The sequence below is a fragment of the Manis javanica genome, chromosome 7 (genome assembly GCF_040802235.1).
Source record: "Manis javanica isolate MJ-LG chromosome 7, MJ_LKY, whole genome shotgun sequence".
NCBI classification, from domain to species: domain Eukaryota; kingdom Metazoa; phylum Chordata; class Mammalia; order Pholidota; family Manidae; genus Manis; species Manis javanica.
In genome coordinates, this window is record NC_133162.1 from 41,907,563 (window position 1) to 41,925,113 (window position 17,551).

Below are 17,551 nucleotides of genomic sequence, written 5' to 3' on the forward strand. Positions count from 1 at the left end.
TTTCATCATAGTTCTGGAGTTCCTAGCCATGGCAATCACACAGCACAAAGAAACAAAACAAAGGCATCCAGATTGGCAAAGAAGAAGTCAAACTGTCCCTGTTTGCAGATAACATGATATTGTATATAAAAAACCCTAAAGAATCCACTCCAAAACTACTAGATGTAATATCTGAATTCAGCAAAGTTGCAGGATACAAAATTAACACACAGAAATCTGTGGCTTTCCTATACACTAACAATGAACTAATAGAAAGAGAAATCAAGAAAACAATTCCATTCACAATAGCATCAAAAAGAATAAAATATCTAGGAATAAACCTACCCAAGGAAGTGAAAGACCTATACTCTGAAAACTACAAGACACTCTTAAGAGAAATTAAAGAGGACACTAACAAATAGAAATTCATCACATGCTCTTGGCTAGGAAGAATTAATATTGTCAAAATGGCCATCCTGCCTAAAGCAATCTACATATTCAATGCAATGCCTATCAAACTACCAACAACATTCTTCAACGAACTGCAACAAAGAGTTTTAAGATTCATATGGAACCAAAAAAGACCACTAATAGCCAATGAAATCCTGAGAAGGAAGAATAAAGCAGGGAGCATCACGCTTCTCAACTTCAAGGTCTACTACAAAACACAGTAATAAAGCAATTTGGTACAGGCACAAAAACAGAGCCACAGACCAGTGGAACACAATAGAGACTCCAATCATTAACCCAAACATATATGGCCAATTAATATATGATAAAGGAGCCATGGACATATAATGAGGAAATGACAGCCTCTTAAGTAGCTGGTGTTGGCAAAACTGGACAGCTACATGTAAGAGAATGAACCTGGATCATTGTCTAACACCATACACAAAAGTAAATTCAAAATGGATCAAAGACCTGAATGTAAGTCATGAAACCATAAAACTCTTAGAAAAAAACATAGGCAAAAATCTCTTGGACAGAAACATGAGCAACATATCTCCGCATGCAAGGGAAACAAAGCAAAAATGAACAAGTGGAACTATATCAAGCTGAAAAGGTTCTGTACAGCAAAAGACACCACCAATAGAAGAAAAAGGTATCCTACAGTAAGGGAGAATATATTCATAAATGACACGTCCAATAAAGGGTTGACATCCAAAATATATAAAGAGCTCATGCACCTCAACAAACAAAAAGTAAATAATCCAATTAAAAAATGGGCAGAGGAGCTGAATAGACAGTTCTCCAAAGAAGAAATTCAGATGGCCAACAGACACATGAAAAGATGGTCCACATTGCCAGTCATCAGAGAAATGCAAATTAAAACTGCAATGAGCTATCACCTCGCACCAGTAAAGATGGCCACCATCCAAAAGACAAACAACAACAAATGTTGGCAAAGTTGTGGGGAAAGGAGAACCCTCCTACACTGCTGGTGGGAATGTAAACTAGTTCAAACATTGTGGAAAGCAGTATGGAGGTTCCTCAAAAAGCTCAAAATAGAAATACCATTTGACCCAGGAATTCCACCTCTAGGAATTTACCCTAAGAATGCAGCAGTGAGGCAGAGCCAAGATGGTGGCATGAGTAGAGCAGTGGAAATCTCCTCTCAAAACCACATATATTTTTGAAAATATAACAAATACAACTCTTCCTGCAAGAGAGACCAGAAGACACAGGACAACAGCCAGACTACATCCACACCGGCAAGAACCCAGCACCCCGCAAAGGGGGTAAGATACAAGCAGCGGCCCGGTGGGACCCGACCACCCCTCACCCCAGCTCTCGGCAGGAGGAGAGGAGTCAGAGCGGGGAGGGAGAGAGCCCAGGACTGCTAAATACCTAGCCCTAGCCAACCGCACCAGAGCACAGACACAGTGCATGCGTGGGGTGCTGGATACTAGGGGAACAGGACAGTAAGACCTGTGAGTGGGTCCCCACAACCAGCAGCCCTGGGACAAAGAAAAGCGAGTGCTTTTTGAAAGTCTTAAAGGGACAGGGACCCCACACCTGGATGGAAGCAACCTGGGACACTTAGCCCAACAGCTGGGATTCCCAGGGAACTCTGGGCACCCTAACCCCCTGGGCAGCAGGGCAACTTAGAGTCCCCACACGGAGATAAACAGCCTCCCAGCCATTTCCCTTCCAACGCGACTCCGCCATATCAGAGTAGCACCCAGAGACCGGCCACGCCAACAGCAACCGCAGAGCTAAACTCCATAGCGGCCGGGCAAGAATCAGAAGCCCCGTCTGCGCGCAGCTGCCCAGCACAAGCCGCTGGAGGCCGCTGTTCCCCCAGGAGAGGAAGGCCACAAACTAACAAGAAGGGACGTTCTTCCAGCCAACACTTGCGCCAGCTCCACAAACTATCTCTATCGCCATGAAAAGGCAGAATAATTTGATACAGACCAAAATCACAACCCCTGAGAAGGACATAGACCTAATCAGTCTTCCTGAAAAAGAATTCAAAATAAAAATCATAAACATGCTGATGGAGCTGCAGAGAAATATACAAGAGCTAAGGGATGATGTCCAGAGGGAGATTACAGAAGTAAAAAAAACTCTGGGAGAATTTATAAGCAGAATGAATAAGATGCAAGATGCCATTGATGGAATAGAAACCAGAGAACAAGAATGCATAGAAACTGATGCAGAGAGAGATAAAAGGATCTCCAGGAATGAAACAACATTAAGAGAACTGTGTGACCAATTCAAAAGGAACAATATCCATATAGTAGGGGTAACAGAAGAAGAAGAAGACAGAAACAGCGATAGAAAGTGTCTTGAAGAAATAATTGCTGAGAACTTCCCCAAACTGGGGGAGGAAATAATTGCTCAGACTATGGAAGCACAGAGAACTCCCAACAGAAGGGACCCAAAGAGGACAACACCAAGACACATAATAATTAAAATGGCAAAGATCAAGGACAAGGACAAAGTATTAAAGGTAGCCAGAGAGAAAAAACATCACCTACAAAGGAAAACCCATCAGGCTATCATCAGACTTCTCGACAGAAACCTTACAGGCCAGAAGAGAATGGCATGATATATTTAATGCAATGAAACAGAAGGGCCTTGAAACAAGGATACAGTATCCAGCACGATTATCATTTAAATATAAAGGAGGGATTAAACAATTCCCAGACAAGCAAAAGTTGAGGGAATTTGCCTCCCACAAACCACCTCTATAGGGTATCTTAGAGGGACTGCTCTAGATGGGAGCACTCCTAAAAAGAGCACAGAACAAAACACCCAACATATGAAGAATGGAGGAGGAGGAATAAGGAGGGAGAGAAATAATCATCAGACTGTATTTATAATAGCTCAATGAGTTAAGTTAGACAGTAAGGTAGTAAACAAGCTAACCTTGAACCTTTGGTAACCACGAATCTAAAGCCTGCAATGGCAATAAGTACATATCTTTCAGTAATCACCCTAAATGTAAATGGACTGAATACACCAATCAAAAGAAACAGAGTAACAGAATGGATACAAAAGCAAGACCCATCTATATGCTGCTTACAAAAGACTCACCTCAAACCCAAATACATGCACAGATTAAAAGTCAAGGGATGGAAAAAGATATTCATGCAAACAATAGGGAGAAAAAAGCAGGTGTTGCAATACTAGTATCAGACAAAATAGACTTCAAAACAAAGAAAGTAACAAGAGATAAAGAAGGACACTACATAATGATAAAGGGCTCAGTCCAACAAGAGGATATAACCATTATAAATATATATGCACCCAACACAGGAGCACCAGCATATGTGTGATAAATACTAACAGAATTAAAGGAGGAAATACAATGCAATGCATTCATTTTGGGAGACTTTAACATACCACTCACTCCAAAGGACAGATCCACCAGACAAGAAAATAAGTAAGGACACAGAGGCACTAAACAACACACTAGAACAGATGGACCTAATAGACATCTATAGAACTCTACATCCAAAAGCAACAGGATACACATTCTTCTCAAGTGCACATGGAACATTTTCCAGAACAGATCACATACTAGGCCACAAGAAGAGCCTCAGTAAATTCCACAAGATTGAAATCCTACCAACCAACTTTTCAGACCACAAAGGTATAAAACTAGAAATAAACTGTACAAAGAAAGCAAAAAGGCTCACAAACACATGGAGGCTTAACAACATGCTCCTAAATAATCAATGGATCAACGAACAAATTAAAATGGAGATCCAGCAATATATGGAAACAAATGACAACAACAACACAAAGCCCCAACATCTGTGAGATGCAGCGAAAGCAGTCTAAGAGGAAAGTATATAGCAATCCAGACATATTTAAAGAAGGAAGAACAATCCCAAATGAATAGTCTAACATCACAATTATCAAAATTGGAAAAAGAACAAATGAGGCCTAAGGTCAGCAGACAGAGGGACATCATGAAGATAAGAGAAGAAATAAATAAAATTGAGAAGAATAAAATAGAAAAAAAATCGATGAAACCAAGAGCTGGTTCTTCAAGAAAATAAACAGAATAGATAAGCCTCTAGCCAGACTTATTAAGAGAAAAAGAGAATGAACACACATCAACAGAATCAGAAACGAGAAAGGAAAAATCATGATGGACCCCACAGAAATACAAAGAATTATTACAGAATACTATGAAAACCTATATGCTAACAAGTTGGAAAACCTAGGAGAAGTGGATGACTTCCTAGAAAAATACAACCTTCCAAGACTGACCCAGAAAGAAACAGAAAATCTAAACGGACCAATTACCAGCAACAAAATTAAATCAGTAATCAAAAAACTACCCAAGAACAAAACTCCTGGGACAGATGGATTTACCTTGGAATTTTATCAGACATACAGAGAAGTCATAATACCCATTCTCCTTAGAGTTTTCCAAAAAATAGAAGAGGAGGGAATACTCCCAAGCTCATTCTATGAAGCCAACATCACCCTAATACCAAAACGAGGCAAAGACCCCACGGAAAGGAAAACTACAGACCAATTTACCTGATGAAAAAATACTCAACAGAATACTAGCACCAAATTCAAAAATACATCAAAAGGATCATACACCATGACCAAGTGGGATTCATCCCAGGGATGCAAGGATGGTACAACATTAGAAAATCCATCAACATCATCCACCACATCAACAAAAAGAAAGACAAAAACCAAATGATTATCTCCATAGATGTTGAAAAAGCATTTGACAAAATTCAACATCCACTCATGATAGAAACTCTCAACAAAATGGGCATAGAGGGCAAGTACCTCAACATAATAAAGGCCATATATGACAAACCCACAGCTAACATCATACTGAACAGTGAGAGGCTGAACGCTTTTCCTTTAAGATCAGGAACAAGACAGGGATGCCCACTCTCCCCACTGCTATTCAACATAGTACTGGAAGTCCTAGCCACAGCAATTAGACAAAACAAATACAAGGAATCCAGATTAGTAAAAAAGAAGTCAAACTGTCACTATTTGCAGATGACATGATATTGTACATAAAAAACCCTAGAGACTCCACTCCAAAACTACTAGAACTGATATCGGAATTCAGCAAAGTTGCAGGATACAAAATTAACACACAGAAATCTGTGGCTTTCCTATACACTAACAATGAACTAATAGAAAGAGAAATCAGGAAGACAATTCCATTCACAATTGCATCAAAAAGAATAAAATACCTAGGAATAAACCTAACCAAGGAAGTGAAAGACTTATACCCTGAAAACTACAAGACACTCTTAAGAGAAATTAAAGAGGTCACTAACAAATGGAAACTCATCCCATGCTCCTGGCTAGGAAGAATTAATATAGTCAAAATGGTCATCCTGCCCAAAGCAATATACAGATTCGATGCAATCCCTATCAAATTACCAACAGCATTCTTCAATGAACTGGAACAAATAGTTCAAAAATTCATATGGAACCAGCAAAGACCACAAATAGCCAAAGCAATCCTGAGAAGGAAGAATAAACTGGGGGGGATCTTGCTCCTCAACTTCAAGCTCTACTACAAAGCCACAGTAATCAAGACAATTTGGTACTGGCACAAGAACAGAGCCACAGACCAGTGGAACAGAATAGAGACTCCAAACATTAACCCAAACATATATGGCCAACTAATATACGATAAAGGAGCCATGGACATACAATGGGGAAATGACAGTATCTTCAACAGATGGTGCTGGCAAAACTGGACAGCTATATGTAGGATTATGAAACTGGATCACTGTCTAACCCCATACACAAAAGTAAATTCAAAATGGATCAAAGACCTGAATTTAAGTCATGAAATCATAAAACTCTTAGAAAAAACATAGGCAAAAATCTTATGGACATAAACATGAGTGACTTCTTCATGAACATATCTTCCCGGGCAAGGGAATCAAAAATAAAAATGAACAAGTGGGACTATATCAAGCTAAAAAGCTTCTGTACAGCAAAGGACACTATCAATAGAACAAAAAGTATCCTTCAGTATGGGAGAATATATTCATAAATGACAGATCCAATAAAGGGTTGACATCCAAAATATATAAAGAGCTCACACACCTCAACAAACAAAAAGCAAATAATCCAATTAAAAAATGGGCAGAGGAGCTGAATAGACAGTTCTCTAAAGAAGAAATTCAGATGGCCAACAGACACATGAAAAGATGTTCCACATCGCTTGCCATCAGAGAAATGCAAATTAAAACCACAATGAGATATCACCTCACACCAGAAAGGATCACCATCATTGAAAAGACAATCAACAACAAATGTTGGTGAGATTGTGGAGAAAGGGGAACCTTCCTACACTGCTGGTGAGAATGTAAATTACTTCAACCATTGTGGAAAGCAGTATGGAGGTTCCTCAAAATGCTCAAAATAGAAATAGCATTTGACCCAGGAATTCCACTCCTAGGAATTTACCCTAAGAATGCAGCACTCCAGTTTGAAAATGACAGATGCACCCCTATGTTTATCGCAGTACTATTTAAAATAGCCAAGAAATGGAAGCAACCTAAGTGTCCATCAGTAGATGAATGGATAAAGATGTAGTACATATACAAAATGGAATATTATTCAACCATAAGAAGACAAATCCTACCATTTGCAGCAACATGGATGGAGCTAGAGGGCATTATGCTCAGTGAAATATGCCAGGCAGAGAAAGACAAATACCAAATGCTTTCACTCATATGTGGAGTATAAGAACAAAGAAAAAACTGAAGGAACAAAACAGCAGCAGACTTACAGAACCCAAGAATGGACTAACAGTTACCAAAGGGAAAGGGACTGGTGAGGATGGGTGGGAAGGAAGGCATAAGGGGGACAAAGGGGTATTACAGTTAGCATGTATAATGTAGGGGGGGACACAGGGAAGGCAGTATAACAGAGAAGACAAGTAGTGATTCTATAGCATCTTACTAGGCTGATGGACAGTGACTGTAATGGGGTATGTGGTGGAGACTTGACAATAGGGGAGTCTAGTAACCATAATGTTGTTCATGTAATTGTAGATTAATGATAGCAAAATTTAAAAATTTAAAAATTATAAAAAGAATGACTCACTATCTTAGATACACAGTCAACTGTTCAGAACTTACTACTCTAACAATTGTTCATAACCAGGGAAGCAATTGTCTTCCTGGTTAGTGGTTAATGTTTATTTCCTCTTTATATGGTTAAGTTATTTTGTTTTGATAAAAATTAAACTGAAAATGGGAAAAAAATGACTATAAAAATCAATGAAATAGAAAAAAATTCTACAACAGAAGTTGAACAAAACCAAAATCTGAGTGTTTGAAAAAATTAGTGCAACTGCTAAAGCCTTAGAAAGGCTGATCCAAAAAAATTTTATTAAAAAAAGAGGGTAGCAATATCCGGAATGAAAAGGGGGACAGAAAACACATTCCTAGAGCCACTAATAGGGTATTAAGGGAATATTATGAGCAACTTTATAACAACTCAACAATTTAGAATAAATACCTTTAAGGAAGCAATCTCCCAAAACTGACACAGGAACAAATGGACAATCTGAATAACCATTTATCAGTTACAGAAATAGAATTTGTAATTTAAAACCTTTTACACCTTTACCCAAAAAGCATTCCAGGACCAGCTGGCTTCACTGCTGAATTCTATCAAAAATTCAGAAAATTATAACAATCTTACAAAGCTACAGTGATTAAGATAGTCTAGTACTGGCATAACAGTATATAACTAGATCAGTGAATCAAAAAAGTACGTCCAGGAAAAGACCTATACCTAATCTAATCAACAGTTTGAGAACTCTTCTTAGAAAACCTAACACCACAGCAAGAAATTAATTTAAGATGGAACATAGACCTAAATGTGGAACTAAAGCTATAAAGCTTCTAGAGGAAAACAAGAGAGTAGTTTCACAGCCTTGGGATAAGTAAGGGTAAGGAAGAGTTTTAAGAACACAAAAGATAATAACCATAAAACAAATCAAATTAATGAATTCAACTTCATCATTTTTTAAAATTTCTGCTGCAAAAAGACATTAAGAAAATAGGAGACAGGAGAATATATCTGCTACATATGTAAGTGCGTGTGCAAAATCTGACAAATAACTTGTATCCAGATTTTTAAGAAAGAGAAAAACCTACAAATCAGCAACAAAAAGATAAACCAATCAATATACAGCTGACCCTTCAAAATTCTGTCATAATATAAATTGGCCAAAGGGATACTAGTACAGAATTGAGAATATAGCCAATGGTTCTGTAACATCTTTCTATGTAGACAGATAGTAACTGCACTAGTGGGGGGTAAGGATTTAATAATATAGGTAACTGTTGAACCACTGTGTTGTATATTTGAAAGCAATACAAGATTGCATATCAATAATAGTTCAATTAAAAAAAATACAGTTGCTCTTGAAATCAGGTAATACATATCCTTAACTTCTTTTTCTAAAAATTGTCGTGGCTATTTTAGGCTCTATTTCCATTTAAATTGTAGAATTGTTTAATTTCTACTAAAAAAATGCCTTCTGGAATGGACAGCTCAATAATTTTGAGTTATGTACATTTAATTTATCTCAGTAATATTTGAAGATTTCAGTGTGGAGGTCTTGTGCATCTTTTATTAATTTATATTGAGGTATTTTTATTTCTGTTACTGAATTTATTACTATGTTAAGAATTATTTTCCTTAAATACTGTTTTCTAATTGTTTAATGTTAATATATAAAAATAAAAACAGACTTTTATTTAAAAAAATACAGTTGACCCTTGAACAACACAGGTCCACTTATATAGATATTTTTCAATAAATATATTGGAAAAATTTTTAAATTTGAAAACATTTTCTTTTCTTTAGCTTACTATGTAATAAGAGTACAGTATAAAGTAAATATGAACATACAAAATAAATGTTAATCAACTATTTATATTATTGGTAAAGCTTCCAGTCAAGAGTAGGCTATAAGTTGTTAAGTTTAGGGGGAGTCAAAAGCTATATGTAGATTTTTTCCTGTGGGGAAGGTCAATGCCACTAATCCCCTCATTGTCAGGGGTACAGTCAATTGTACAGGTAAAAGATTTGAATTGACAAATCAAAAGAAAATACAAGCAAATGGATTATAAGCACAATACCATTAACCAATGAGGAACTACAAACTAAAACCACAATGAAATATAACCACACACACACACCATAATGTCTAAAATAAAAAATGCCAATCACTGTCAAAAATGTAGAACAACTGAAACTCTTATAGCACCACTGGTGGAAATGTCAAATGTCTTCAGTTTACCATTCTGGAAAACAGTGTGGTGATGTCTAAAGTTACATACATTTACCTTAGGACAGCAATTACACAGCTAGACTTATACAAAAATGTTCATAACAGCTACACAAAGACTTATACAAAAATGTTCATAGCAGCTTTATTTATAATAACCAAAAACTAGGAACAACTCAGTGTCCATTAAGAGAAAAACTTGGCTATATTAATACAATGGAGTATTACTCAGCAATGAAAAGGAACAAGTTACTGATAAACACACAGTGAATGAATCTCAAAATTATTACCCAAAAGTAATTAAATAAAAGTAATCAAACATAAATAGTACTTACTGTATGATTCCATTAATGAAGTTCTAGACCAGCCAAAACTAATCTCTACTGAGAGAAGTCAGAAAATGGTTGCCTAGATGGGACAGGGAATGGGATTGATTGAGAGAAGAGGCAGGGGAGAACTTCCTGGGGAAATTAATATGTTCTGTACGTTTAATTGGGTGATATTTACACACACCACACACACACACACACAGTTAAAATTCAGGTAACTTAGGATCTGTGATTTTACTGTAGATAAATTATACTGTTAGTGAAAGAAGAGGGGGGATGTGAACTCAACAGTCCAAGTAGGTTTATTCCTCAACCTGAGAGGGACCCCTCTGTTCTAGCCAGCAGAACAAAGGAAAGAGAATCTCTAAAAAGTCAAGAGGCTTTTTATGGCCAGGGTTTTTGGTGGGCTCTTTGAGGGGAGGGGTCAGGGGAAAGGTGGGCTTGTAACTTGCTGACGTGTCCTCTGGAGAATGCTTGTAGCCTAGGAGAGATGACACCTAGATGTCTCTGTGATGGTGGGTGGGCTTATTCGAAAGGTGGTACTCAGGTCCAGATTCTATCAGTTGGCACTTTTTAAGTAAACAGACATTAACAAAATACAATGGCATGGCTCAGACAAGAAGAAAATATTTTCTACTTATATATACATAAGTATGTGCCTAAAATCTAACAAGTAACTTATAACCAGAACATAAAAAAAAACAAAAAAACAAAAACACAAATCAGCAACAACAGACTAGGGAAATATTTGTGTCCCTTAGGCTATGTAAAGCCAATCCTTCCATTTATATTCAGGTCCTACACATTCAAGGACATGATCTCTTCTCTCTCTCCAGCACCATCTACTTTTTTGCTTTCTATTAGAAAATTCTTTTCAGCATACAAATATGTTGAAATTTCACTCCCTTCCACCACCACCCCCAAAAAATCCCAAAATTCCACAGGTATTTCCAACTACTATTATTTCCTGCTTCCCATTACAGTAAAACACTTTTAAAAGATTGTTTATGCCCTGTTAAGTAGCAAGTTCCCCTAAATTAGATAAAATACATTTTAAATTTCATTTTCAGGAGTACTTGGGTGACATCATAATAACTAACACTTACATAACAATTTGCAACTTATAAAGCATTTTTATATATGCTACTGCCTTCAAATCCTCATAATAACCCTACAGGATGGGTATTCCTATTACCTCTATTTAATAGAAAAAAAGGTTCAGAACAATTCTATAACCTGCCAAAGGTCAGAAAACAAATAAATGATTCCTAACTTGGAATCATGTGCTTTCTTGTTCAATATATTACATTTAGCACTCAGAACTCTCTTAATAAAAATGTCTGACCAACGAAAATTAACCAAATCTACCCAAAAGAGGTTATTATTCAACTGTCTTATTTTATTATCTTGTTTTATTTCAAATAGCATTTCAATGAGCAAAATCTACTACAACAAATTATTGTAGTGTATAAGTAGGTGAACAGATAATTTATTATCCAAATAGGACATTTTTGAGAATAAAGGAAGCTATTAATAATTATGCCAGGATAACTGGCATGACCCAGGATTATCCTAGGCAAACTAGGACATATGGTCACCTATTTGCTTTGCTATTTGAAAATAAGAATCCATACTTAAGTCTTATTACAGTGTTTTTAAATAACAATATAAAACAGAGTAGGTATGAAGAGGTAAAGAGACATGATTGTTAACCAATGTTACAGGAAACAGTTAACATTCAAAAACCTAGACAATCACTTTGATTATGTTTTATCTTTGATATTCTGCTTACTGTAGCAATATTGTGGTTGGGAAGATTTGGACTTAGAAAATCTTGTATACTTTCTCAAACAAACATGACCTATTTATACATATGAGCATTAACAACTGACAACATTGCACCATTCTGTAAGAGAAAGATTCCTGTTTTAGTTATTCAAAATATTTCACAAATGAGCAATTTCATTTTATTTTAAAAGCTCATTTGCCTAAGAGTCCCACAGCATGAAAGAGTTTATGCAGTAATCTGAAATTTACAATTTTTATAAGTTCCTGAAATGAGTTAGAAAATTCTGTTTAAATGGTCGAAAGAAACCAACTCAACAAATAAGGCAGTTTCGATCTTAGATTTTAGTCTTCATATGAATGTTCTCACTTGAGTGGCTTGGCAGATCCCATTGGACGTACCTCAAAAAGTTTTGACTGTAGAAGAAAAATATCCCATGACCCCACCCACAGACCACAAAAATTTTCCAATGCAGGCCTAACCCACAGAAGTGGTTCCAGAATCATCATATAGCGAATAGTCAATGTTGAGTCCCAGAATAGTCTTCAACCAAATCTAACCTGTCTGGGCAGGCCAAAGAACAGGGCTCCTCTGCTCTCCAGCAAACACTCTTCTGTCTCCGTATCTCATTTTCCCAGTCTACCCTGGCACAAACTTAAGCTATAAGCAATGTCCCAAACCAGACTAGACATTGGTGTGAGGAAAACAAGGCAATATTCATAAGAGCATTTGAAATAGCATTGCTCAGTGAAAAGTGCATTAAGTAGGAATAGGAACACCTGAATTGTATTTTAAGCTCTACCACTACCTAACTAGAATGTATCACTTCACTGTGGACCTAAAGGTCCAGTATAAAGAAAGATAAAGAGTAAAATGTTCTCTACGATTCTCTTCTAGTCTTGACATTCTACATTTTATATATTATGTATGTGTGTGCATATATATCTCTCTCTTATATTTTATATATATCCTGAATTTAACTCAAGCACCAACTTTCCTACTGAGCCAATTAAAAATGACAAAGCATCAATTTACGAAGTATTGTTGACCCTTAAACAACACAGGTTTGAATTGTGCAGGTCCACTCATGGGTGGGTTTTTTTCAATACAGTATCTGTAACTGGATGTAAGGCAGCAGGTTCCACATGCATAGAAATGTGATGTGGTAGATAGGAATGAAAAAGGAAAAATGAAAAAATACATATAAATGTCCAAACCTGGAACCTTGGCATTATTAACATCACACCAACTGAACTAGCTGGCTGCTATCTGGACCACAGAGAGATGCAGGGATATGAGAGGAACAGAGGAGCCAAGGCCCCAGGAGAGCAACTCAGAGAAAGGAGGTGGAAACCTTTGCCCCCTTAGAAGTGTGCCCCTCCCAGCCCCATCCTAATCTACCTCAGTTGGATGTCAACCCTGGCAGGGACCAGGAGAGTAGCTAACTCTCCCTCTGCTTGCTCTCTTTTCTCTGTTGAACCCAACAACCCTCCCATTTCTTTTCTACTTTTCTATCTACTCTTTGTTGCATCTCAAGTTAAATGACCCACTTTATATAAAATAGATTACTATCAATTAATTTTGGGGGGAGTCAAAAGTTATACTCAGATTTTCAACTGTGTGTGGGGAAGGTGTTCATCCTGCCCATGTTTTCAAGGGTCAGCTGTATGTTCCATCATTTCCCAAATGAAGACCAGCTGGAATTGATACAAAGAACAAAAGATAAAAGTTGTTCTTCAAGGATAATTGGTTTTAGAAGCTGTAAATTTAGACTCTTCATCAGTAATGACATAGTAGCATAGAATACAAATAATGAAAGTCAAAGAGACTATATATGTCCAGTGAAATTCATTCACAGATCTTAAGTTAAAAAAATTTTTTTTTATTTAATTCATTATTTAGAAATTCCTATTAGTTGAATACCACACTGGAAAGGGCACTGACCCAGGTGTCTGGAAATCTGGGTTCTAGTTCAAGATATTCCAACTATTTTTGTGAACTTGAACAAAGCACAGTCTCTTGGCTTCATTTTCAGTTTTAAAATGAAGAAATTAGATAAGTAAGTTTGCTTCCTGTATAAAAATTTAAGATTTAAACACTTCTTTTCAAATCACATCACAGCTCAAACTGCTTTTAACAAGAAGAGAATACACTTATGAAATACCTTAAAAATTTTAAACCACTTTCATATCTATAGAACAATGCTGTGGGGGACACAGTATCACAATCACTATTTCATTAAACAGATGTCCAGAGAAGAAAAAAACAGAAAAGGAAGATCAGTAACTCAGATAAAAAGACCCTCAATTAGAATCCAGGTATGTTGACTGCAGGTCCTCATTGGTTACCAATTCTACATCTGGCAGTTATTGAAGAGTTACATATTACTGTGTTTAAAAACAAAGGTATCTTAAGTGTGGTATAAAAAACAACATTGAACATGAAGTCAGATTTTGATAACTGGTGACCTTGATCACTCTCCTCACTAGTAAAAGTAGGTCAATAATACGTATCTTTTGGGTTCCTATTACACTGGACCCAAAATGGGAACATGCCTACCTGTGACTGTGAAAACTGAAGATATGACAAAATGCACTAAATACAGTCCTCACTGGGAACTGCCTGGTATCTGTAGGATTACCAACTCATTCAATACTGTCCCAATATATACAGAGTTGCTTCAACCTCAGTAGTCTCCCTGACTACTCCCGAATCTGTTATCTAAAGTTCTTGGAAGACTAGAGGAAAGTAGTTAACTCTCACAATACTTTACAACTTTTGTCCAAGAAACAGTTTTTTCAGGAAATGTACACTGTTTCTATACAAGCATCTGAAGAGTACTAGACCATGGATATCTGGATTCAGTTCCTAACTGTGATTTTGCACAAGGCACTCAAATTTTCTTGGTCTCCGTTTCTTCAGGTGCATAATGTGTTAACTGGTTAGATAACATCTAAAAACCTTTGTTTCAGTCTTGTCACTATAGTTCACTATCATGTAAAATGCAGACAAACATCTGAAGAAACAAGCATAAATGTAACTATTAACAGTTATGTAACCTTCCATAAGTCAGGTAAGGCTGGTGTCAACTTGAAATCAGTCTTAACACAACCATCATTCAACTACCTACATTAAAAAATGCACCCCCTTGTCACTTGCCAAGAAGCAAAAGCTTTAGATTTGGCTATTTCTCCACTGAAGAGTAGCAAAGAAGGCAATGGCCAATTAAAATTGAATCCATATAAGAAGTTTAACATAGGGAGTATTAGACTCATACTCTTAATTAGCAGCAGGCTGTGACAGTGGGAATGGAAGTAGGAGTGGGAAGAGGGGGGATTAACTTGGATTAAAGCATAATAGTAATTCACCCTAAAATACTGTTAGCATTAAAAATTGGACTTCTATGCCCCGATATAATTTACTATGAAAACTGACTATGGGTCTTCATGTTTCAGCACAAGAATTTCTCCTTCTGCATAATGAGGTAAGCACTCTGTTTCTATGTTAGTATAGAATTATGCAATTTAAGACACAGAAACTGCATCCAATTTCAATACAGTTGCATTTTACCAATTTAACTGAAGATTAGGTTCTCAAGTCATCTCTTAAATACTGTGTAGCCAAAACCATCACTGAGAAACCGTTAAATCACCAGGATTTAGGCTGCTGGAAGCTCACAGACCAAAAATAAACTCATTTTATTCTCTTCACATGTGTGCTGGGGCCTCCCTCTCACTGGGACAATGAAGGCCAAGGTCTACTTTTAAAAAGGCATTTCAGAACACTGAGTAAACAAAGCATTTTATCTTTTTTTAATAAATAGTTGCATTGGCGTAGGATAAACAGTCAACACTACACGCAGCAAATGGACAGGCCCATTATCCTGCCGCCATTAACAAAGGAGAACCTTCAAAAACTCTGGAAGACCAACTGCGGGGGAAGTCTCCCGTTTGTTGCTTTCATTACGTAACCACTATCTTACAAAACTCAATTCATTTGTGAGTATGAGATAAAAGTCGGTAAACGGATGGTGCCTTGGGGAACCAGAATACCAATTCCAGGAATAAGCAATCATTTCAGGGACAATTTCACAAGTTGGAAGCAATCTACCCTATTAGGGAAGGGCCAACTTTGCAGGTCTGCTCTCCGCCAACGAAGTTTCTGTCAGAAGGCATGACACGAGGGCACAGTCACACACGGTTCACGTCACACTTCCTCGGGCCCTAGGTCACCCCTGGGGGGAAAGGTAGCTGCATTTTTTCCGAGAAATCCACTACTTCATGCCCTGGAATCCGAGCAAGGGTGACCTCGGCGGGGCGGCTACTCAGGGATCCGCCTTGTGCAACAGACCCAAAAACTTCTGAGGAAAGCAGAAATGAGCAAATGAAAAGTGCGGGCAGAACCTCCAACATGACGGGGATCGGTGGCCCTGGGAGGCTCCGGACCACCCGAGATTGGGCGACTGTTCGCGGTCAGCAGAGAAGCTAACGCCCGGCAAGCCAGCAGTTTAGGCTGCCACCCCCTGTGATTACCTGACGGACGTCATGGCTTCACCTTCCTGCACCACACCAACAGCGCTCGCGTCTGATGCTCTGCGTCCGCCCTGGCAGTGGCTGCAGGTATCACAGCAATCGCACCTCGGCTCCGGCTCTCAGCGACTGAGCGCGTCCTCACACACCCGCTCGCGGGCGTCCCCGCCGAGCCGCCCTCGCGCGCTGATTGGCCGAGCCCCGCGAGCGCTCCGCCCCAGGCCGGCAGCCGCTGACCAGCCCGGGCACCGCCCGCAGGGGCGAAGAGCTGGTGCGACTCGGGCCGGGGGCTCGCTGGCGCCCGGGCTAGTGGGAGGGCTAGTGAGCTGGCTAGCGGGCTCGGTGGCCATTTTGAGTCCTGGTAACAGCGTTGCCCGCGCTCCCGGCTTACGGGGCATGAGGTTGGATGCCCGCCTCAAAAATGGCCGCCGCGATTGGCGACCGGTTTATCTGACACATGGCCACGGTCTACCTTGGCAAGCTCAGGTCGCGTTAACAGGGCTTGGGACAGGGACGTTGTCAGGATAGTCTACAGCGATGTGGTTTAACAACCTTCAAAACCCACCTGAAGAAGAAAAGCAGCAACCTCCTAGGAATCCTCAAGTCTGGGGAAAATCGGACGCGTGGCAGCATTAGCGTATGTTAAATTCGAATGGCAGCTTTTAAGATAGAATGGCTGAGTCCAGTGGACCCCAAACGTTCTTGGACTCCAGAGACACTTAAAATAGTTTAGTATGTAGGAGTCCAGGGTTTACTGTAAACTTTGTGAATCAGAATCAAGAGGGAGGCCCGGACATAGGTATTTTTAGCAAGTTCCCAGGTGATCCAGGTACACATAAAAAGGTTTAAAACCTCTGTGTCAAATTAGCCCACTCGCACTATCCTGCTTACCGCACTTAATTGTCAATTTACCTTACTTTTCTGAAAAGTGTGTAGCGCTCTGTACCTGTACGAAACATCTAACAACATGGGGAAAAAATTGGAAGTACCCTAACTCCTGGTTGCAACCTTACAATTTAACAGGAATAGAGTTAAGAACTGATTCAGAACCACTCAAAACAAAAAAAGGTGAATTAATTCCAAATGCAGGGACAGAAGAGGGTTAAAAAAAAAAACAGTAAACGCTTTATGACCTAGTTTTTATTTCCTCTTCTTAGTATAATAA

At 38.4% G+C, this 17,551-nt stretch overlaps 1 protein-coding gene across 4 annotated transcripts in view; it reads right to left on the reverse strand.

Moving 5' to 3' along the window:
• The window catches only part of ADK (adenosine kinase), a 606,631-nt gene that overhangs the window by 561,478 nt on the left and 27,602 nt on the right, over window positions 1–17,551 (reverse strand). Inside the window, exon 1 of one of the 4 annotated variants that reach the window (XM_037013269.2) lies at window positions 16,390–16,713. The exons of the other annotated variants lie outside the window; for them this stretch is intronic. Within the exon in view, the coding sequence (XP_036869164.1) occupies window positions 16,390–16,403 (14 nt within the window). The 5' untranslated portion in view covers window positions 16,404–16,713. Of the gene's footprint in view, window positions 1–16,389; window positions 16,714–17,551 lie in introns of those variants that run through there. 4 annotated transcript variants of the gene reach the window in all.